Source organism: Pan paniscus, chromosome 18 (genome assembly GCF_029289425.2).
Source record: "Pan paniscus chromosome 18, NHGRI_mPanPan1-v2.0_pri, whole genome shotgun sequence".
NCBI classification, from domain to species: domain Eukaryota; kingdom Metazoa; phylum Chordata; class Mammalia; order Primates; family Hominidae; genus Pan; species Pan paniscus.
In genome coordinates, this window is record NC_073267.2 from 29,940,669 (window position 1) to 29,965,208 (window position 24,540).

Genomic DNA, 24,540 nt, shown 5'->3' on the forward strand with positions numbered 1-24,540 from the left:
AGATCACACTGTCAGGCCTCTGAGCCCAAGCCAAGCCATTGCATCCCCTGTGACTTGCACGTATACATCCAGATGGCCTGAAGTAACTGAAGATCCACACAAGAAGTAAAAATAGCCTTAACTGATGACATTCCACCATTGTGATTTGTTTCTGCCCCACCCTAACTGTTCAATGTACTTTGTAATCTCCCCCACCCTTAAGAAGGTACTTTGTAATCTCCCCAACACTTAAGAAGGTTCTTTGTAATTCTCCCCACCCTTGAGAATGTACTTTGTGAGATCCACCCCTGCCCGCAAAACATGGCTCTTCACCCCCTATCCCAAAACCTGTAAGAACTAATGATAATCCACCACCCTTTGCTGACTCTCTTTTCGGACTCAGCCCGCCTGCACCCAGGTGAAATAAACTGCCATGTTGCTCACACAAAGCCTGTTTGGTGGTCTCTTCACACGGACGCACATGAAACACACGACTGCACTTCAGGCTGGGCGACAGAGCTAGATTCCATCTCAAAAAAAATAAAAAGGAGTCACCTCCCCCGAGAGGCCTCTGGACCACCCCATCTGAGCAGGCCACTCTTCCTTCTCTATCTTACCATCTTGTTTCTGTCCCAGTAGTTAGGGCTCAGGACCAGCCTGGACAACATAACGAGACCCAGTCTATACTAAAACTCAAGAAAATTAGCCAGACGTGGTTGCATGTGCCTGTAGTCCCAGCACTTTGGGAGGCCAAGGTGGGTGGATCACCTGAGGTCAGGAGGTCGAGACCAGCCTGGCCAACATGGTGAAGTCTCGTCCCTACTAAAAATACAAAAATTAGCCAGGCACGGTGGCACACACCTGTAGTCCCAGCTACTTGGGAGGCTGAGGCAGGAGAATGGATTGAACTCAGGAGGCAGAGGTTGCAGTGAGCCGAGATCGCACCATTGCACTCCAGCCTGGGCAACAGAACAAGACTCCATCAAAAAAAAAAAAAAAGAAAGAAAGAAGAAAAGAAAATTAGCCAGGTGTGGTTGCATGCACCTGTAGTCCCAGCACTTTGGGAGGCCAAGGCAGGAGGATCAATCAAGGCTAGGAGTTTGAGACTGCAGAAGGAAACCCTGTCTCTAAAAACAAGGTCCAGCTAAAATCAGGGTCCAGCTCCACCACAAGCGCAGCTCCAGGGGCTGTTGAGTTTTGCCTCTACCATTCCAAGTAGTCTCTGCTCCAGACCAAGTCCCACCATCTGGCAGTCATGTCAGTCCAACCACAGTCATATCAGGGCACTTCCAGGTTCTTTCATTGAGTGCCCCTTGAGGAGGCTGGAGGAGAGGCCAATGACATTTGCACTTGAGACTCCAGAGTCTAGATTTATAACCACTATGTTACGGCTGCCAGTGTGGCTGCAAAGACACTTCTTTCATTCATTCATTTACAATAGATGTAGCATCTGCTGTGTGCCAGATGCCATTCTAGGTTCTAGGGAAACAAGGCAAAGCCCCTGTTTTCCAAGGCATCCACATTCTCGGAAAGACTGCTACCATCCTGGCGTGGTGGCTCATGCCTGTAATCCCAGTACTTTGGGAGGCCAAGGTGGGCGGATCACTTGACGTCAGGAGTTCAAGACCAGCCAACATAGTGAAACCCCGTTTCTACTAAAAGTACAATAATCAGCTGGGCATGGTGGCACGTGCCTGTAGTCCCAGCTACTCAGGAAGCTAAGGCAGGAGAAGCGCTTGAACCTGGGAGGCAGAGGTTGTGGTGAGCCGAGATCATGCTACTGCACTCCAGCCTGGGCAACAGAGTGAGACTCCATCAAAAAATAATAATAATAATAAAATAAAGACTGCTACTAAACAATAAAATAACCAAACCAGATAGATGACTTCAGGTGGTGGTAAGAGCTTTGAAACAATAAGCAAGGTAACTAACTGGTCAGAGGAAGGGAGATGGGTGCATTCCCTCAGATAGACCGCCCCAGAGGTCTGCCTCTCTGACATGACATTTGAGCAGAGACCCAACAGGAAAAGGAAGAGACTGCTCTATGGCCAGGCACGGTGGCTCACACCTGTAATCCCAGCACTTTGGGAGGCCCAGGTGGGCGGATCACGAGGTCAGGAGATCGAGACCATCCTGGCTAAGACGGTGAAACCCTGTCTCTACTAAAAATACAAAAAAATTAGCCGGGCGTGGTGGTGGATGCCTGTAGTCCCAGCTACTCGGGAGGCTGAGGCAGGAGAATGGCATGAACCTGGGAGACGGAGCTTGCAGTGAGCCGAGATCGCGCCACTGCACTTCAGCCTGGGCGACAGAGTGAGACTCTATCTCAAAGGAAAAAAAAAAAAGAACCAAGAGGAGTCCAGGCGAAGAGAACAGCAGATGCAAAGGCCCTGTGGCAGAAACAATCTTGGTATGCTGGAGGAATAGGAAGGCAGCCAGTGCAGCTGGAGCAGGATAGGTTAAGAGAGGATCAAGGTGATGAGGGCCTGGAAAGGGGGGCTGGGGTCGAATCACCAGATCCTGTTGGTTGCAATGGAAGAGCCTGGAGTTTATACTCAGAGCAGTGAGAAGCCACTGGAAAGTTGTTTTTTTGTTTTTCTGTTTTTGAGACAGAGTCTAGCTCTGTCACCCAGGCAGACTGCAGTGGTGCAATCTCGGCTCACTGTAACCTCTGCCTCCCAGGTTCAAGCGATTCTCCTGCCTCAGGCTCCCCAGTAGCTGGGATTACAGGCACATGCCACCACACCCAACTAATTTTTTTTTTCTTTTCTTTTTTTTGAGACAGAGTCTCTGTCACCCAGGCTGGAGTGCAGTGGTGCAATCTCAGCTCACTGCAACCTCCACCTCCCTGGTTCAAGCGATTCTCCTGCCTCAGCCTCCCGAGTAGCTGGGACTACAGGTGCATGCCACCATACCTGGTTAACTTTTTGTGTTTTTAGTAGAGACAGGATTTCACCATGTTAGCCAGGATGGTCTCGATTTCCTGACCTCGTGATCTGCCCACCACGGCCTCCCAAAGTGCTGGGATTACAGGCATGAGCCACCGTGCCTGGCCAGCCACCGGAAAGTTTTATGTAAGCAGGGGAGTGATCTGTTTTATCATTTAGAAGGATACACACCTCTTCTTCTTTTTTGAGAGACAGCGTCTAGTTCTGTCACCCAGGCTGGAGCCCAGTGGCACAATCATAGCTTACTGTAACCTCAAACTCCTGGGCTCAAGTGATCCTCCTGCCTCAGCATCCCAAAGTGCTGGATTACAGGCATGAGTCACCATGCCTGGTCACACTTCTCATTCTTTAAACCAGACCTCATTTGTCCACCTCCCCCATCCCCCGCCCCACCCCACGGACTGTCCTATAATGCCCATACAACAGGTCACTGTTTAGAAAGTGCTACAAAGTTACAAACACAGTCCCTTCTGAGCCTCCCACCAATGTTGGTGGGTACAAGGTCAAAAAAAAAAATCTCATCTAAGGGGCATAGGAGACTTTTTAGTTAGAGGGCCCAATTATAGTCCTCCTGAAAAGATGCCAAAAGTCCCCTTAAACACTTAGCAAAGATTCAAGAAAGATGAATCTCACATTCTTTGTATGGGAAATGAGGAACTTGACATCTTCAATATAATGGATTCCACTAAAATAAGATGACGATCAATAGGAACCAATTAAAAAAATACTTGACTAGCTGTTACTGAAAGGCTGAAATTCAGCTGACATAAGCAGTATTAATATTGAGCTAGAAAATAATTCGCATTGAATTCAGCCCAACTTTTGTTTTCTGATTTGGGTCTCTTCTAAATTTTTTTTTTCTTCTGGACATTGGGAACAATCCAATTTGAAGGCCTCAATGCCCAAATCTACACTCTTGTTTTATTCTATATCCTTGGTTTCTTTTTTTTTTTTGAGATGGAGTCTCATTCTGTCGCCCAGGCTGGAGTGCAGTGGCGTGATCTTGACTCGATGCAAGATCCGCCTCCTGGGTTCATGCCATTCTCCTGCTGCAGCCTCCCGAGTAATTGGGACTACAGATGCCCGCCCCCACGCCCGGCTAATTTTTTTGTATTTTTAGTAGAGACGGGGTTTCTCCGTGTTATCCAGGATGGTCTCGATCTCCTGACCTCGTGATCCACCTGCCTCAGCATCTCAAAGTGCTGGGATTACAGGCGTTAGCCACCGTGCCCAGCCCACACCTAGGTGATTTTTAAAGTTCTTCTAGTAGAGACAGGGTCTCACTATGTTGGGTCGCCGTGTTTGATGTCAGTTTTCCCTGCCAGAATCTACAATCTCCTTGATCACCATTATATCCCAACGTAGAGCTCAGTACCTGGTACAAAGCACATTTGATCAATATTTGCTGAATAAAGAAATAAAAATGAAGAGGCACTCCAGCCTGGGCAACAGAGTGAGATGGTCTCAAAAAAACAAAAACAAAAACAAAAAACGACTGGAAAGGAGATGAGGGTGCTTGTGAAGCCATATTATATGACACGCTCTGTGCTAGGACTTTTATATACCTTGTCTCATCTCTTCATCTCATACAATCCTTACAAGTATCTCAAAAGTGGGGAAATCCCCATATAACTGAAGACGAAGGCAGTTCAGAAGTTCACTGATTTGCCCTAAGGTTCCTCAATTTGCAAACGTCAGGCCAATGATCCAACCCCAGGTATGTTTGGCAGTGAAGGACCAGTTGAGTCATAGCTGCAAGTAACCACCCTGCAGTGGTCCCTATCTTGGCCGTTAGCTTACACTGACATTTAACACTCAAATTTACTCAGTAACACCAGCTATCATGTTTTCCACTAAAACTCCACAGCATTCTGGCAACTTTTCTATTTTAGAGCAATAAAGTAAATTGTTAGCATCCCTTTGACATATAAATATTTCTACAAATAGTAATTCTCTAGCCATTCATTTGGAGTATTTAAAACTCAACATTCATAGCACATTTTATGTGACAAAGAACTTATGTTCAGAACACAAAAATAAGTCTTACGTCTTCATTAAAAACGGGTGAAGAATTTGAACAAACATTTGCAAACTAAAATACAAATGAAATACACTCAACATCATTAATCATCAAGAAAATAAAATTATGATATAATCACTACATATGCACCACAGTGATTAAAATTTTTTTAAGTTAAGCCACGTGACCCAACAAGGTGCATTCACTCAAGAGAAATGCAAATATATGTCCACTCAAAGACTTGCACATGAATGTTTAGAGCAGGTTTATACTGAATAGCGCAATGTGAAAAAACCCCAAAATCTAGCAAAGGATGAAGGGAGAAATAAACTGTGGTATATACATACAATAGAACACTACTCAATAATAAAAAGGATTATATTCCTGATACATGCAATATGGGTGAACCTTAAAAATATCATGCTGAGCAAGAGAAGCCAAACACAAGAGAACATGTTGTTATGATTTCACGTACATGAAACTTTAGTAAAGACAAGCCTAATCCATAGTGACAGAAAGCAAATCAGTAACTGCTGACAGGGGCAAATGAGGAGATGATCCCAAGGGAACCTTCTGGGGTAAGATGCTGTTCTGTATCTCGATCCTATTGGTGGTCACACAAGTGAAGACATGTTAGAACTCATGAAACCATACACTTAGAATGTGTAATATAAACCTCAATAAAGCAAAATTAAAAAAAAAACACCTTTAATTTTCTCTTACAAAAAAAAAAGGAAAACCACTTAACTTTAATTTTCTCCAACAACTGATTCTGGTACACAGTATACCTTAATGCCTGCATCCATGGCCTCTCGTCATGCTGTTTACATGAATGTAAAGCTTCGCCGAAGAGTGGAATAAGACAGTCCCGCCAGAGAAAAACCAAAATTACTCAACGTAAAACAGGCTGTTGATATGTTTGCAGATATATAGCAAGTCTTAAGTCCAAGACTGCAATATAGTTTGGCTACTTCAGATTGATTGCAGTAGTTTTATCTATTACACTACACCCTTACATCATTTATCTTCTACTCACAAGAGGCAAGCACACAGTAAGAGAAAGCCTTTTGTTTTGAAGGGAAATCTTCTTCAGAATATTAAGTCTAATTTATCAATATACTTAATAAAGCACATTACAAAAAAAAAGTCACAGCACATTTACTATAAAGCAGACTGCAGAAAAACATTACAACTAATGCTTTATTATGAAGTTCTCGAAGATCACCATTCATTCAGAAGCCCCCATCTCTGGTCGAACTTTACCCCATTTAGGATGAAGAGGAGAGATGTTTGTTTGCAGCAAATCTAAAATTTACGTAATCCGCCTAAAGGAACTGTCTTTACATACACCACCTCCCACCCCAAAAATAGAAGAAAAAACTGAGCAATTTGCCATCCTTGAGATTATCTCAGGTTCTTCCATCTGCCCCATGTACTTCCCAAATGAAAGACTGCCTGAAAACAGCATGTTAGATTTCTGGATTTACCAGCTTGCCCAACTACAAATCCTATTCCAAAAAACTCAAAAAATAAGGTCTTTGTTCTACACTAATGACCATTAATAGGCATAAGAGTGTGCTTGTAAAAATATACAGACCTCTGTTGAAAGTCTGTTAGAAACTGTGGTCTCCAAAGCAGATGAGCAATACAGCTGCAAGGTACTTAGAACTGGCAAAGACTGTGAAACTGTTAAAGTAGAAAGTCTCAGAGGTCCAATAGCGATGCGGGATGTTTGCTTCAAGTACCTTACCACATTTCTGAAACAAAATATTTACTGTCAATTAATAAAAATTACAATTCATAACCACTCAAAGAATAAAGCAATTGGTAAGATGCTATCAAACTGACATCCAAAGTTAGGGGGCAGTAAGAGGAGCAGCCTGCTCTATAATAAAATGATATTAGCAAGTCAAGACATTTGCTTTTGGGGATTTTTACATTTTATTTCATTTCAACCTCAGTTTTTGTTGGCAAGCAGCATTCATATATCATATGACTTCTACAACTAAAATGAAGCTATTAGCACTAGTATTTAGTAATCTAGTAACTCTCCTTCCAGCCCTCTTCACCCCATGTATGTTTATCACATGATATACACAATGTACATTTACCTCCGTAAGAGTAAACTTACTCAGTTATAGACTGCCACTTCTGATCTTGTTCTATTGGGTTTAAAGCAGTTGCCAAACAAACAGAACTTCTTAACAATGGAACTTCAACAGATTTCTGAGGTTCCCTTGGATCTGGACTTAACATGTTATGAAGCAGTTTTTTCATGTCTACAGAAGTTAAATGAAATGTCATTAAGTTAATGTGCTTTTATTATAAATTTTGATTTATGTTTGGCATTATTAAAAACTAATCACCAATGAACAGCTCCTTTAATATTTCAGGCAGTTAAACACTATAAGCATTACTGAGAGCTATATAAAAATCATACCTCATACAAAATTACTGTACCTCAGACCCTTAAAAAGCAGTTGCCTTCAAAGGCTCAAAAATCAGTAAGTCGAGGTCAGGCGTGTGGCTCACGCCTGTAATCCCAGCACTTTGGGAGGCCAAGGTGGGTGGATCACGAAGTCAGGAGTTCAAGACCAGCCTGGCCACGATGATGAAACCCCGTCTCTACTAAAAATACAAAAAATTAGCTGGGCACGGTGGCAGACACCTGTAATCCCAGCTACTCAGGAGGCTGAGGCAGGAGAATCGCTTGAACTCAGAGGGCGGAGGTTGCAGTGAGCCGAAATCGCGCCACTGCACTCCAGCCTGGGCAACAGAGTGAGACTCTGTCTCAACAAAAAAGAAAATCGGTAAGTCAATCTACTATTTAAGGGGACAAATCTAGACCTGCATTAGCAAATCTTGTTCAATCCAGAATACTCATTAAACTTTTTAATAACATTTTATAAAGTGTTCCATTTGTGATAAAGAACTTAATTAATGAGCCACATCAAGATGAAAATCAAGAAAAATATTTAGCTGAAACACTACTTTGTCCTTTGTCAAACAAAATGGCTAGATAAATCTCAAAGTATTAAGGTGGTCTTTTTTTTATTTGACTTAATTTTAAGTGCTTTTCATTTCCCAAATCAAACATAAATAGGGCAGCCCTAAATTTGTTGCTTCACATGGGATTCTGCCCCCCCAAAAATGTAAAATAACTTCCAGATTTTCCAGTAAAATATACTAAGCCAAACATTTTGAGCAACTTGTCCACTAAAATAACTTTAAAACTATTTTCTCAAATACCTACCTATTTTTTCTTTTGATCCTCCAGCAAGTAGATTGATATTTTCTCCTGGTAACAATTCTAATTGCTCGGTACATTCGACAAATTTTCCAGACTCAAAGCTGCTTAATGATCTGTAATTAAAATATTGGTTAGCTTGTATTCCTATGCAGCCTGTGGAACCATTAAAAAAAACAAACAAAAACAGAACAAATCCTAGGAACACAGCAAAGTACACAGCATTTTTCTGACAAAATTCCTTCCACGAGGATGCCATTATTTTGGTTTTTATGTTGAAGATGTGACTACCACTTAATTAGTACTCAAATTGGAGTGGCAAACCAGAAAGTCACAGCTACAGACTTTCGGTGGAGCTGACTCGCCCCTGTGCCTCCTTCCTGTTTTCATGTGTTGCAGCCTGTTCTCTTCAGAGCCTAACACACTGACAGTAGACCTCTGCAGGACAACTTTGACATCCAGTTCTCTCCAAGCTGCCAGTGAGCTCCCTGTGCAGCCTCACTCCTCACCTACAGCATGAGCCCTTGCAGCTCTCCCAGCATCACAATCTTGTATCTCAGTCCTGGCTTCTTTCACTGCTGGCATCCGTCCGTCTCTCCCTTTTTCACCTACTTTTCTTTTTTCAAAGAATTCTTCTCTTTCATCTGCTTATATGAAAAATAATGACACCTCTGAAATTCTTTCCTGTAGTCCTGCAGCATCAATGCCAGGAAGACAGGCCTCATCCTTCCAGCTTCTATGCTGCTCCTTTCAGATCCCTTTCCCTGTCCCCATTTTCATGACACGGGCTCTCCAGCCAGGAAGAAGACACTGTTTCTCACTCTCTCTCTTTTCCATCTTTGCCTGTCCCTCTCGCTGTGTAACTTCCCTTATAACTCAGCCTGAGGCCAGTGCTAGAAAGGCACATCACCTGACTTATTCTGTGCCTGATTCTACCTAGATCAGTGCAACCACTGGCTTCTCAGGGGGACCCTTGAGTACCGGGCACTGATGAACTGCTGCCAACACAGTCATCATTTCTGCCATTAAAAGGTCCTAAGCTCTCTCCAGTGGCAGGTTCCCCAAGTCCCCACTATGCTCTATAATGCCCTATGCTTTCAGCTAATGACTCAGTCCTCAGAAAAAAACAAACAAATAAACAAAAAAACACAGGCTTTAATTTCCTCTACCCCTACCCCCAATCCACCATACACTGCCAAAATTCTGTCTATACCAACTTTGACTGCTTTCCTTGAGGCAGAGAAAAGGTGAGGGCCAGTTAATCTATCAATGTTCTTTCTCCTGTTTCTTCAACCTCTGCTTCCTAGTGGCTCCTTCCCCTTGGCCAAAAGAACATAATCTCTCCAACATTTAAAATAAACATCTCATATTTCCCTCCAGCAACAGCTTCCTATCCTCGACTTCAAGAAAAACTCACTGACCAAATAACTCACCTCAAGCTTTTCATTTTCAAATGTCTCTACCACTCAATAGTATTCAATCTAGCTTCTTCTGTCTCTCTACAAAACTCTTTTTCCTTATAATCCCTAGAGCATCTGACAAGGCTGACTACTCCCATCTGGATGTCCTATATCTAGGACACTTCCCTTCTCAATGTCCCTGTATTTTTTTGAATGGCTTCCTCTTCTATCCTTTCACAAAAATGTTAAACTAGGATTCTGACCCAGGCCTTCCTTCCTCTTCACTCACTATTCTCCAGAGGCTTCTCTCTGGTTTGGTTGCTTACAAAGGCTCTAGAGTATAGAGACTGAAAAGGAAAGAGGGCCTTTTCTGTGTACTAATCATCTGCAAATCTCTCAAGCTTAGACTTTCTCCTTAGTTCAAAATCCAATTCTTAACAGCTTACCCAACAATCTCGTCTGCACATTTCATTAGAAATCTTAAAACATGGCTTGTTCTCTGTGTGCTCCTACTCCAGTTAATAGCATTGTTTCTCTTCCCTCTACCATTGCCCCCATAAATTAATGGTCTCCATGCTTCCATACTTGCCCCCCACCTCCAGTCTCTTCACCATAGCAGAATGAACCACCAAGTCAGATCACAACACATCTCTGTTCAAATCCCACCTGAAATTTTCAGTCTTACTAGAATAACAGCCAAAGTTCTTTTCTCAGTTCCCAGCTACTTCTCTGCCCTTATATCCTACTGTTTAAGGCGCTCCTAAACACACAGGCCTCCCAGCTATTTCCAGAACACTCCAAGCCCATCATTCTCACATCAGGTCTAGGCCCAAAGGGCATCCTGATGGGCATGTCTTAACCTTGTGTCTTCCCTCCAAAGAAGGTCAGCTTTACCTAACTGCTTTCCTTATGGCACAGAAAAGGTGAGTGAGGTCCAATTAATCCTTCTATCAATAATCTTTATCTAATCTTTGCTTTAAAAGGTTGGAATAGCGCCCACATCTGATCATGTACAAAAAGTGGGAGATAGCGCCCACATCTGATCATGTACAAAACAAAGTAAGTTTATGGCTTCTCCAAAATAAGCACAAGCATACAGAGTTTATCCTTCAAAACAGGGGTATTTGGACATTTTTAAATTAAAATTACAGATTGGAAGGGATCTAGTACACTACACCTGGGACAAATACTTTTTTGTGAAGTCAGTAAAGCCGTTGCGTGCAATATAGCATCTCTATGCAATGCAGCAACTCCTCGTCTATCGCTACAGTAAGAAAACAGCCACAGGTCAGGTGTTGTGGCTCACACCTGTAATCCTAGCACTTTGGGAGGCTAAGGTGGGCAGATCACTTGAGCCCAGGAGTTTGAAACCAGCCTGGGCAACACAGCGGGACCCCATCTCTACTAAAATTACAAAAATTAGCTGGGCATGGTGGCGCACACTTGTAATCCCAGCTACTCGGGAGGCTGAGGCAGGAGAATCGCTTGAACCTGGGAGGCAGAGGTTGCAGTGACCCGAGATCATACCAATGCACTCCAGCCTAGATGACAAAGTTAAGACTCTCTCTCTCAAAACAAAACACCAGCCACACACAAAACACAGGAATGAGAGTACCTGTGTTCCAAGAAAACTTTCTTGAGTCGGAGTCTCTCGCTCTGTTGCCCAGGCTGGAGTGCAATGGGGCGATCTCAGCTCACTGCAACCTCTACCTCCGGGGTTCAAGCAATTCTCCCTGCCTCAGTCTCCCAAGTAGCTGAGATTACAGGTGCCCATCACCACGCCCTGCTAACTTTTGTATTTTTTTAGTAGAGATAGGGTTTCACCATGTTGGCCAGGCTGGTCTTGAACTCCTGAGCTTGGGTGATCTGCCTGTCTCAGTCTCCCGAGGGATTACAGGCGTGAACCACTGCGCCCAGCCCAACGAGAACTTTCTTTACAAAAACAGGCACTAGTGTTGTGACGGTTGTACACTTCTGTGAATATAGTAAAAATCAGTGAAGTATACACTTAAAATAACAGACAAAAAACAGGTGCTGGGCTGTATTTGGCCCACAGACCATAGTTTGCTGATCTCTGGTCTAAACAGAGCCCTTTGTATGTGCCTTTTGTGGAAGTAGACTGTATTTCCTCAATTTTCCATATACTGCAAATGGCAAGGTGCCCTGTTCAATAAGGAAACAAAGGCACACCCTGCCACCCTACCCCTTTTCCATCCATCTTTTTCCTTTACACTGCCAAGACACTCCATTCCACCTGACTGCCCCATCCCCACCTACTTTCTCCTTATTTCTAGAGTACAGGACATAAACATCTTTGAATCTGTAAATAATGTGAATAATTTTCCTCAAAAATCAAGCTTTCATGTTTGAAGAAGAGTTTATTGTGACTTCAAACATAAGCTGTAACTGGTAATAAGCGAAGCAGCTATGGAATTATACAAGGCAATCCAATCAAACAACACGGAGTACATTGAAGCGCAAACATCAAATTTTACCTTCTTCCTCCTAAAAACTTTATTCCCTAATTACATCCATTTCTTTCTTTCTTTCTTTCTTTTTTTCTTTTGAGACAGAGTCTAGTTCTGTAGCCCAGGCTGGAGTGCGGTGGTGTGATCTCAGCTCACTGCAACTTCCACTTCCTGGGTTCAAGCAATTCTCCTACCTCAGCCTCCAAAGTAGCTAGGATTACAGGTGTGCACCACCACCCCTGGCTAATTTTTCTATTTTTAGTAGAGACGAGCTTTCACCATGTTGGCCAGGCTGGTCTCAAACTCCTGACCACAAGTGATCAGCCCGACTTGGCCTCCCAGAGTGCTGGGTTTACAGGTGTCAGCAACCGTGCCCAGCCTACACCTATTATTTTCTATTAAAAATAATGTTTTTCAACTCTGTGTGGTCCAATAGGAAGAAGAAATACACAAACCATAAACAATAAATACAAATCAAGAGCAGGGCCACGTCGAATTACTTAAAAAAAAACACACACGGGCTGGGCGCGGTGGCTCATGCCTGTAATTCCAGCACTTTGGGAGGCTGAGGCGGGTGGATCACCTGAGGTCAGGAGTTTGAGACCAGCCTGACCAACATGGTGAAACCAAGTCTCTACTAAAAATACAAAAATTAGCCCGTCGTAGTGGCAGGTGTCTGTAATCTTAGCTACTCGGGAGGCTGAGGCAGGAGAATTGCTGGAACCCGGGAGGCAGAGGTGGCAGTGAGCCGAGATTGCACCACTGCACTCCAGCCCAGTTGACAACAGCATGACTCTGTCTCAAAAAAAAAAAAAAAAAAAAAAAGCCCCCCACCCCCACCACCACCAAAAGAAAGACTACAGGTTGAGTATCCCTTATTCAAAATGTTTGGGACCAGAAGTGTTTCAGACTTTGTATATGTTTGGATTTGAGAATACTTGCATACATATAAAATGAGATATGTGGGGGATGGGACCCAAGTCTAAAGACGAAATTCACTTATGTTTCATAGACACCTTCTATTCATAGCCTGAGGGTCATTTAATGCAATATTTTAAATAATTTTGTGCATACAACAGTTTGGACTCATCACATGAGGTCGGGTGTGGGATTTTCCACTTGGGGCATCATACTGGTGCTCAAAAAGTTTCAAATTTTGGAGCATTTTAGATTTAGGATTTTCAGATTAGGGATGCTCACCAGTAAGTGTTATGAAAATATTCCAAACTCCGGCTGGGCATGGTGGTGCCCACCATTTTGGGCACCCAGCATTTTGGGAGGCCAAGGCAGGTGGATCACCTGAGGTCAGGAGTTCACAACCAGCCTGGCTAACATGGTGAAAACCCATCTCTACTAAATACAAAAAAATTAGCCAGGCGTGGTGGCGCATGCCTGTAATCTGAGCTACTTGGGAGGCTGAAACAGGAGAATCGCTTGTACCCGGGAGGCGGAGGTTGCAGCGAGCCAAGATCTCGCCATTGCACTCCAGCCTGGGCAACAAGAGTAAAACACTATCTCCAAAAAAAAAAAAACGTATTCCAAAATCCAAAATCGAAAACACTTCCAGTCCCAAGTATTTCAGATAAGGAATATTCAACCTGTATGAATGTTCCTAGGGAAAAAGAGACAGCCAAAATATAAGACCATGTATAAGAACTAACTTCAGTAGACAGAAAGAAAAAAGTACCAGGGGAAGAAGAAAGAGACCGCATTTTAAAACAACTATACAAATTTGAGCTGTAAGAAACACTGACATTTTCTGTAAGCATGCTAGAGCAAATAGGAGAAATTCATAAGACGTTTTCTAGAAAATAAAACTAATATAAAAAAACTTACCAAGATTTGTCAAGGAAAAAGAAGAAAAGTTAAATATAATGGCAAGAAAACATTCCTACCAATTTTATGTATCCAGGCATGTCTTAAATATGGCTGTTACATACAGTGATTCTGCAGACATGTTGACATGACAGTGAAATACATAAATATGTAATGAGAAAAGGCTTAACTGTGGATAAAACAAAGTCATTACAATTAAAGACTCACCCCAATTAGTGAGTTTTTGGCATTTCCAATTGTAGTCAGGGCACTGAGGTCAAATTTAACTACAAATTTTGCATTGTCTACATTGAACACATGATTCTTAAAAGCCTCATGTTTTATTTCAGAACAGGCCTCAGGAAGTTGCAGACTGTGCAGGAGGTTGTTTAGGGCACAAGTCATTTCTCCCAATATTAACTTACAGGCAGTCTCCAAAACAGGAATATTCTTCAAGCTGAGCATTGCTTGATAAACAGCATGGGCTACAGCAACAACCTGAAAAACAAAAAATTCAAGGAAGTGATAAATGGAAAATAAATCTTCTAAAATTATATGGAAAATAAATCACTATCTGTATTAGTGCTGATGATACAAATAAATTTAAGATCGATCAATTCACTGTCTGTAGCACTTAATATTTTAATTTTTTAAAAGCCAATCAGAAAACTGACACAGATCAGTATGCTATTTCAAATCTATTAAGTTTTATCACAAATAAAGAGTACTATAAATGAAAACTGTCAATAGGAAATTTCCAAAATGGCCGTTTTTTTTTTTTTTTTTTAAATAATCAACATCAAAAGACATATGCAAATAGCAGTTTAAGACTGGGTTTCTTAAATCTACCAGGAAAGTCTGTGGTGGATTTGACTAGGGGGTGGTTGAAAAGCCAGTCATTTTTGTTTACCAAATATACAGTACTTCTTAATTTATAACTTTATAAATGTGTCAACTTGTTTTACCCTTATGAAAATTTAATAAATTTAATAACAGCAAAAGATGCATAGTTTGAAAAGAGTATCTGGCACACCATTCATGAAAGTATTCAGTATGATTATCAAGAAATATAAATTTAAAAGAACAAATACAATCACTATATTCTAAATCAAACATTTCACATTTCACTCAATTTCACTTATATAGCCTGGTAAGCAACTTTAGGTCCGACTCTTCAGTGACTCAAGTTGTCAAAATTCATTATCAGTGTATTACTTACCTCTTTTTCTTTATGATAACGCAAGAATAGTAGTTTAGATGATGGTATAAACAGTTTTTCTACAAATGATGATGGCAGTTTCGTATTTATCTGTTCAACAATCTAAAAGAATAAAATTTTTTAAAAATGAGCTTCTCAAATTACAAAAAGACATGGAGAAACCTTAAAGGCACACTGGTAACTGAAAGAAGCCAATTGAAAAGGCTACATACTATATGACTCCAACTACATGGCATTCTGGAAAAGGCAAAACGATGGAGACAGTAAAAAGATCAGGGGTTGCCATGGGCTTAAGATGGGGGGAGGGAGGAGTGGGGAGAGGGAACGAGGAAGGAGTGGGTAGAACATAAAAGGTTTTTAGGGAAGTGAAACTATCCTGTATGATACTGGTAATAGGGGAAACATGTCATTACACATGTTAAAGTCCATAGAATACATAACACAAAGTAAACTATAAAATTAGTTAATAATAATATATCAATATTCACTCCTTTGTAATAAATGTACCACACTAACACAATATGTTAATGAGGGGGAAACTGTTGGGATGAAGAAGGTATATGGGAACTCATTGTTTTCTGCTCAATTTTCTGTATATCTAAAAAATAAAGTCTTTAAATTTAGAAAAATATATCTAAGCTATATTTTAAGGCCTTAATACTGTGACATTAAAGTGTTGAGACACCTAAATAGGACACACGTATTTTACAGTTATCATGGGCATTTTTTCACATTAGCAAAGAGAGGTGTAATTCCGGCAGAAATGCTCAGCAGAATGTCATCTAGAATTTGCTTTAAAATAATCCAGTTGGAGATGAAAGGATAGCAAAGAGGCCTAGATGAAACCAGATGGGCCATTTGTTTCTAATTATAGAAGCTGAGTGTTAAATATGTACAAATTTATTATACTATGCTCCCTATTTTTATGTGCTTCAGAATATCCATAATAAAAGTGGGGGGAGGATATTTATGGTTAAGAAATTAAAGGAGGCCGGCCGGGTGCGGTGGCTCACGCCTGTAATCCCAGCACTTTGGGAGGCCAAGGCAGGCAGATCACGAGGTCAGGAGATCGAGACCATCCTGGCTAACATGGTGAAACCCCGTCTCTACTAAAAATACAATTGTGCCACTGCACTCCAGCCTGGGCAGAAGAGCGAGACTCCGTCTCAAAAAAAAAAAAAAAGAAAAAAGAAAAAAGAAAAAATTAAAGGAGGCCAGGCATGATTGCTCACACCTGTAATCCCAGCACTTTGGGAGGGCAAGGCAGGAGGATTACTTGAGACCAAGAATTTAAGGCCAGCCTAGACAATGTAGCGAGACCCCATTCTCTCCAAAAAATATAAAGGTTAGCCAGGCATGGTGGCATGCATCTGTAGTCGCAGATAGTCGGGAGGCTGAGTGGGAGGATCACTTGAGCCCAGGAGTTTGAGGCTGCAGTGAGCTTTGATTGTACCGCTGCACTCCAGCCAGGGGAATACAGCAAGATCCTGTGACCCAAAAAAAAGAAAGAAAAGAAAAAAAGAAAGAATCTGGTGCGTAGAGCAATGCTTCCTCAGAAAAAACTAGTAAAGCTACACTAAGACTAGCTATCAACCACTAAAAATAGAGGCCTGGCAGAGTGGCTCATGCCTATAATCCCAGTACTTTGGGAGGCCAAGGCAGGTGGATTGCTTGAGCCCAAGAATTCAAGACCAGCCTGGGCAACATGGCAAAACTCCATCTCTACAAAATAATATAAAAAATTAGCCAGGTGTGGTGGTGCACGCCTGTAGTCCTAGCTACCTGGGGGGCTGAGGTGGGAGGATCACCTGAACCCAAGAGGTCGAGGCTACAGTGAGCCAAAATCATGCCACTGCACTTCATCCTGTGCAACGGAGTGAGACCCTGTCTCAAAAAAAATTGCATTAAAAATAAAAGTAAATAGACACTAAAATGAAAGCATAGATTATAAGACTGATGAATGTACTCTAAAAAAATTATATAATAAAGCAAAGCCCTTATTTTTTTTTCTTTTTTGGAGACAGGGCCTTTTTTGTCACCTTGGCTGAGTGCAGTGGCACAATCAGAGCTCATTTCAACCTCAAGTTCCTGAGCTTAATCGATCCTCCTCCCTCAGCCTCCCGAGTAGCTAGGACTGCAGGTGCACACCACTACACCAAGCTAATTTTTGACTTTTTGTACAGATGGGGTCTCACTACATTGCCCAAGCTGTGCCAGAATTCCTGGATGCAAGCAATCCTTCTGCTTTGGCCTCCCAAAGCGCTGGGATTACAAGCATGAGCCACCATACCCAGACAAAGCCCTTCATTTCTTACATATCCATTTAAGGGCCTGAATAAACCAACACATTAAAAAGGAAAAGAATAATTCACATACCAGCATGAGTAAATTCAAGACTGAGATGATATAATCGGTACCACAAGTCTGGCAATTCTCCAGTTGGTCTAATCCATATGTAATGACCATGTCACAATGTATAGTCATGCTAGGATCCAAGCTGCCGAGCAAAACACCAACACACTCATTAGCAGCTGTCAACACAGCCACAGAAAAAAACACCTGGTTTGCAGCCGTCACACATCTCATTACTCTGTACAGAACCTGTAAATGGGGAAAACCAGCAGCTTTTTAAAAAAATTCCCGTGCTTCCACAAAGCAAGAAAATACTTTTTACTTAATGCAATTTCAACTGAAAATTAACTGCTTGCCTTGCCAGCAGTCTCTTAATATTCTAGTTCTCAGTAGCTGAATAATAATGATGCCTTTACTACAATATGTAAACATGATCTTGGCTAAAAAATCCTAAAGTGCTACTATGACAGGAAATGGAATCTGCCATCCTCTATTTCCCATATACCCAACTTCGTTTCTCCCAATGTCACTAAATGGCTGAAGCTCAGAATCTTTATCATGAAATACACCACGACAGTAATGGTATTGACAGCATGGGAATAGCCTGCCCACACATACTACAAGCTAGCTCTTGGGCTTTTGGGAGTCAATCTTTCAAAACTGAACATACAAGTCACTTTAAGCTTATTAAAGTTTCTATCTACTGATGGTCTCTTTTGAAAGATAAGCACTCTCATGCTTACCACATAATATCTTCAAAAATCATATTATTTCCAATACACACACAAACAAAATCCCCCACTTCACTATAATGGCCAATTGTGTACTAAATTTCTAATAAAATAGGGGAGAAAACAGAGCAAATGTTAAACAATATTTCTCTAATATTTAACAACCAATACATACAGGATTTTATTTAGTCTACCCATAGTTTTCATTAAAAGTATCCGTGGAGGTTGGGCATAGTGACTGACATCTATCATCCTAGCACTTTGAGAGGATTAGCTGGAAGGTTCGCTTGAGTCCAGGAGTTTGAGACCAGCCATGTCAACATAACAACACCTCATCTCTACCAAATTTGTTTTTAAATTAGTTAGGCGTGGTGGCTCACACCAGTAGTCCCACCAACTACTTGAGAGGCTGAGGTGGGAGGATCACTTCAGCCTGGGAGGTCAAGGCTGCAGTGAGCCAAGATCGTGCCACTGCACTCCAGCCTGGGCAACAGAGACCATGTCTCCAAAAAAAAAAAAAAAAAAAAAAAAAGAGTAGGGGGGAGAGGGCGGAGGGGGAAGCATTCTTGGCCATGCATGCACAGTGGCTCATGTCTATAATCCCAACACTTTGGGAGGCTGAGGTGGGAAGACTGCTTGAGGCCAAACGTTCAAGACCAGCCTGGGAAACACTGAGACCCCATCTCTACAAAAATAAAAAATTAGCAGGAGCTATGGTGGGAGGATCACTTGAGCCCAAGAGATAGAGGCTGCACTGAGTCGTGATGGCACCACCCCACTTTAAAAAGAAAAAAAAAAAAAAGCTGGGCATGGTGACACCCGCTTGTAGGGCTGAGTGAGGTGGGAAGTTCACCTGGGCCCAAGAGTTCAAGACTACAGTGAGCTATGATTGCACTACTACACTCCAGCCTGGGTGACAGAGTGAGGCTCCAGCTCCAAAAATAAATAAAAAAAATTAAAACCCCACCATTCTACCATTCTCAAAGGCCTAAAAGATCCTCATAAATCAATATACACCTATCCTATAAATTATGTCCCTTTTATTTTATGTCTGAATTAACGGCTTTTTATTTCAACTCTGTACAGTCTTCAAACAACCACCTTTTAGACATTAAAAATGAAGCAAAGATATTAAACCATTTTGAAACCATATTGGTTTAAAATACCGATATGCTGGTTTCATTTATCTTTAAGTTCTGACATTTCTGCTCAAGCACACAACTTACTATATAATCAATATCCTATTTTATTTAGCAACATGTTCAGCAAAAGTATATGCTCCTAAAAGCGAGTTTTATCCTAACGGTAAAATTTTCATCAGTTAGATTAAATTTTTTATGACTGTATCACACATGCTTCTTTCTCCTTATTCAAAGCAGAGTACAATGCCTGGGGTTCATTTCTTGTGTCTTTTCCACTGAACCCTCATTGGATGTGCTATATACAGTGCAGCTAATGTCTGAGGCTGCTGAAGTGTGGCAATCTAGCTACCTCATTTTTAATTTGTTTATGTTCTTTGATATCAGGCTATCAAAGAATATAAAGATACACAAGTTTTCATATGAGTTCCATCTTATGCTCAGAGAAGATTACTTTCTGAGGCTTCTCTTATAGTGTGCTATTCGTAATATGTTGAAAAACTAAAAGGAAACCCAATAATTTAAAAGTAAAATTATAAGAAATATTATTTAAAAATGAAAGAATAAGATTTAAAAATTCAGAGTGGCCTTTTGTCATGGGAGGGTAGGGGAGTTGGATGAAAGGAGGATGAGATACAACAGGATTCCCTGCTTTTCTGGTTATTTAAGAAAGCAGTCAGACAATATATACATATATACATACATACATACATGCTAAACAAATGAAGGATTAATAACAGTTCACCTGGTAAAGAGAAGCATTTACAATGTAAAACAATTTTATTTTTGAATGACACTTCAAATGCCCAAAAGCACTTACATCTGTTACGTATGCCTCAGTAATTGGAGGGCCCGAATTGGGCTGAGGCGTTCCCCAATGCTCCTCAGCACAGTACTAAATACCCGGAGAAGCGCAGCCAGCTTTGGTAATGACACTGATGGAGGAGGGACGTCTTCATCCACTGATTCCCCAGAGGCCACATGGCTGAGGTCCTAGATGTGAATTCACAGCATTCTTAATAAGTAGTACATTGTTTAAAAAAAAAAAAAAAAAAAAAAAACTCTAAAATATTTCAATCAATTCATTTTAGAATAGATTTTTAGGCTTTTAGAAAGAGAACTGTGGCCCATGAGAATATTCATGACTCTGAATATAAAAATGGGTTTTACCTAATTATTTCAAAAAGCCAACATTAAACCCAATAGACAACAAATTAAGGAAATAATCTCTTAAATCAACTCAGAAAGCTGTTGGGGAAAAATAAATTCTAGCACATATGCTCTAGTTATATGTAGGTATAAATGAAGACGGAAGCTTCTGCCACTCCTGAATTAGTTTTTGGCTAAAAATCTCATTCTAGGTATTCTTTGAGCCACTCAGCTCAACAGTAAGTCCTCCAAACCAAGAGCATGCACATGAAGAGCAAAGGGAGATTACAAGACCTGGTCTACAGATGTGTAACTGAAGAAGTACGATATATGAAAAGGACAAGATTCGCAAAAACTAGGATACTAGAACCAATGTATACATCTACCTAAAATTAAGCACCAAAATAACAGAAGAGAATGAGATCTTAAGGATAACAAGGGGAAGCATCTCTACAAACTAGAATGTGTGGCTTATGAGAGGTAGATCAGCTTTAAACGTGGGCTGTGAAAAAAGACATTCTAGGTGTGGGGGCAAAGAAAAAACAACGCAGAAGCAAAACATTTCCTTGCTTTTCTAGGAAAGAGTAAACACATCAGTACAGCTAAAGGTACTGAATTCCTGTTGACTAAAAGCAGCAAAGATGAAAAAAAACAAGATGAGGCCAAAATCTTTATGGGAGCCTTGACTGGTTGATCTGAATAGGGGAGAAACACAAAGAGATTCAGATAAGAGATGGCACAGAGTTAAGCCATGACAGTGGGGCCAGAAAAGCCAAGTACCAGTAACAGAGGCTTCAGCAGCGCTCTTAAAGCTCCTATGCTATATTCGTACAGCCACAAAAGCTGGCTGAAGCCAAGGCTTGTCCTCCAAAGTACGATTCAAGATCTCCTGTACATATGTAAGAGGAAAATCTTTAGGAGCTTTTGGTGTTTTGTGTTTTTTTATAACACAACATCAATTTGCTTTAAGACTCTGAAGACTGGGAACAAAAAATAAAAATAAATAACAAAATATGTCTTTAGAAAAATACCAGCTACTGAGAGTATGTAAAGCTTTGCGAAATACGAAGCTTGCAACGTTTCTTTTAGTCTCTCCAGTAATTCTCCTGGTAACTTAAACACATCAGAAATAAATGTTTAAAATACTGACTGGGCACGGGGGCTCATGCCTATAATCCCAGCACTTTGGGAGGCCGACGCGGCTGGATCACCAGTGGTCAGGAGTTTGAGACCAGCCTGGCCAACATGGTGAAACCCCGTCTCTACTAAAAATACAAAAATTGGCTGGGCGTAGTGGCGGGCACCTGTAATTCCAGCTACTCAGGAGGCTGAGGCAGGAGAATCATTTGAACCCAGGAGGTGGAGGTTGCAGTGAGCTGAGATCGTGCCATTGCACTCCAGCCTGAGTGACAGAGCGAGACTCCGTCTCAAAAAAAAAATTTTATTCAAAATATTGCAATGGGCTTGTAATTTCTGCTTAAATGTCAGGAGGTCTGAGCCATTTTAAAATAAATCTAGCACAATTTAAGATTTTTTCTTAACCAAAATTTTAAGACACAGCTTTCTATATACTCACCTCAGCATATGCTTCCATGTCTTCTAGAAACTGACCAAGAAGAGGCGTAGAAAATGCAAGATCAGCTACCCAAAATGGCTCCAAACTCTGCAACCACCCTTGGAATCGCATAAGAAATTGTGAAAGGGTAGGGGGGAGAAAAAACACCAAAAAATCCAAATTAAAAAAATATAAGAGGCTTCTTTCAAAAAGTATCTGGTTTTCAAGCAGCATACCCTAAAACATGTCCTATATCATAAAATTAAGACTGCTAAACATACTGATCACAATTAACCAATACCTCTTTAATTAATACCTCTTTAATTTCTGCAGAAATTAACAGGTAAATGTTATTTCCTTACTTTTTCAGTAAATTTCATATCTATATTGTCACTACACATGACTTAAGACTAAAATGCCACAATCTACCATTGGCCTGGCTAATCCCAGGGCCACATCTAACCATTAAAGGTGTATACTCATCTCCTCAGTGAAAATGAAACAGACCACTATCACCTGAATATCTTATTTTCAAAAGTTTATTACACCAAGTAAGCTACGAGAAACTATGACTCTTGAAACAAGCTGAAAATTGCAAATGAGCCACGCTAGTCATTCACTTAACTCCAAAAAAATGGGAAACAAAACCATTTCTCATTTATGACAATTCTCCAAATTAACCCTATATTTCCTTTTTTAAAAAAATAACCAGAAAAACAATAAAATGTGACAAATAACTTGGATCTTCCATTGTCCACTTCAGGGTATTGCCACTGCAATATATTCTTACCATATACTTTCCTACCAGTACAAACTACAAATAACTTGGGGAAGTCCTGTCTGTACTTACTCTACCCACCTACTAGTAATTTCCTCTGAAAATATATATTTAGCTAACAAGTCATGTTCATTTACAATAAAACATTTCTCTGAATTAGTTTTCTTGCATTATTAAAGAAATGGTATTGATAGATGGTCACTGGGGGACCACTGCTCCTCCCCGACAGTATTTAAATAACTGGTATAGGCTGCAAGACTTATCAGATACCTGCTGCGTGAGCAAAGGTTTCTGAGTATGATCTCTATGCCATCCAACTAATATACCAACTGTATCCTTGATGGAAACAAAGAGAGAGGGGGCCAATCATTTTAAGATATTACTGCCATTCACCTGTGGACCATTTCACAGCAAAAGATCCTAAAAGGAGCATCTATGTTCTACCTACTTGACATTCTAGAAACTTAGAAAGGGGAGAGGGGCAGGAAAATAAAAGAACTACATTTCTGACAACAATGAAATAGTTTATTTTCTTCAAATATTTTAAGGTACGAACGTCAGAAAGAAAAATGCGGCATTTAACCCTGGAACCTCAAATATCACTGATTATATTCAAAGGAGCAGAGGCATTGTTTTCCATCTGATTCCTCAGTTCCTCACACACACAACCATCCCCCTCACCCCATGATCTGAACAGCGGAATGAGGAACTCACCCTAAAATTAGTGCTGAAAATATGAGGGTAACATCAAGCCACCAAAAGAATGCACTTAACACATCTGCAAAGCAATTCTGGTGTATCCACATTTTCAAGAATTGACTGCAGGCTGGTCATTACAAGCTTAAAAATAAAAGTTACAAACCGTGAACATTCAACAAAATAGGGAGAAAACAAGCAAATTAGGTTCATCATTTACTAAGTGACTACATAAAAAACTGAGTATGAGACCAAGAAAAATAGATTCTGTAGTTTTAGTTAAAAAAAAAAGAATTGACTTGTAAATCCCAACTGCTTGGGAGGCTGAGACACAAGAATCGCTTGAACCCAGGAGGCAGAGGTTGCAGTGAGCTGAGATTGCACCGCTGCACTCCAGCCTGGGAAATACAGCCAGACTCCATCTCAAAAAAAAAAAAAAAATTAATAAATAAATAAAATAAATAAATTGAAAATATTTCGCTCCACTAAGCTGTTAAGCTAAAAACAAATACTGTTTTCTCTTCTTCAATGTTTGTTAATATTAGTCCTTTGACATCAGTTAACATTAGTCCTTAATAACATCTGTTTACAATATCCCTAAATGCTCTCTTTAAGATTCTACCTGTGATTAAATTTCAAATACAAAAAAGTAAAATGGATTTGGGAAACTTTTCTAAAAAGTACAACAATTACTTTGCAATCCAAAATACAAAGCAAATTTTATATAATTTATGCTTTAGTATATTAGTACTTGCTTCATATGAAAATTAAGGAAGATCAGTATGGCACCACAAATGAATAACATGCAGGCTCAGGTTACCATTATACATAAATTTTTAAAATAAATATATGGCAAAAATAAAATAATAAATAACTATTTGTCATTCCATTGAAAGAATATTTATTTTGCAGCTGTTAAAAAACATTTTTCCCTAAAAAAGGAAAAGCTGTGCTTTACATAGCAATCTTATAAAAGAAATGCTAGAATCAGAAAACCATCATTTTAGGCTGGGTGCAGTGGCTCACACCTGTAACCCCAGCACT

General features: G+C 40.6%; 2 protein-coding genes and 1 pseudogene across 6 annotated transcripts in view; all 3 read right to left on the reverse strand.

Annotated features, from left to right (window-relative positions):
• LOC117977932 (nuclear pore complex-interacting protein family member B8-like) overlaps nucleotides 1-14,377 on the reverse strand; it is a 49,764-nt gene extending 35,387 nt beyond the window's left edge. The window contains exons 1-4 of the mRNA XM_063597427.1: nucleotides 14,303-14,377; nucleotides 8,201-8,310; nucleotides 7,079-7,226; nucleotides 6,545-6,704 (exon numbers count right to left, since the gene is read on the reverse strand). The gene's annotated coding sequence lies outside the window, so the exon portion shown is untranslated. The remainder of the gene's footprint in view (nucleotides 1-6,544; nucleotides 6,705-7,078; nucleotides 7,227-8,200; nucleotides 8,311-14,302) is intronic.
• Nucleotides 10,718-14,092, reverse strand: LOC134729274 (putative uncharacterized protein encoded by LINC00269; annotated as a pseudogene).
• Nucleotides 14,378-15,099: 722 nt separating the features above from the next.
• Nucleotides 15,100-24,540, reverse strand: part of LOC117978496 (putative L-type amino acid transporter 1-like protein MLAS) — a 40,653-nt gene continuing 31,212 nt past the window's right edge. For 3 of the 5 annotated variants that reach the window (XR_010110214.1, XR_010110213.1, XR_010110211.1), the window contains 5 exons: nucleotides 23,515-23,640; nucleotides 22,044-22,141; nucleotides 20,139-20,311; nucleotides 17,473-17,593; nucleotides 15,100-15,198 (listed from right to left, as the gene is read on the reverse strand). Coding sequence is in view for 1 of the 5 variants with exons in the window: in XM_063597432.1 (XP_063453502.1) it covers nucleotides 23,118-23,136 (19 nt within the window). In the remaining 4 variants the exon portion in view is untranslated. Of the gene's footprint in view, nucleotides 15,199-17,472; nucleotides 17,594-20,138; nucleotides 20,312-22,043; nucleotides 22,142-23,084; nucleotides 23,137-23,514; nucleotides 23,641-24,540 lie in introns of those variants that run through there. The other 2 variants (XR_010110212.1, XM_063597432.1) reach the window with 2 other exon arrangements.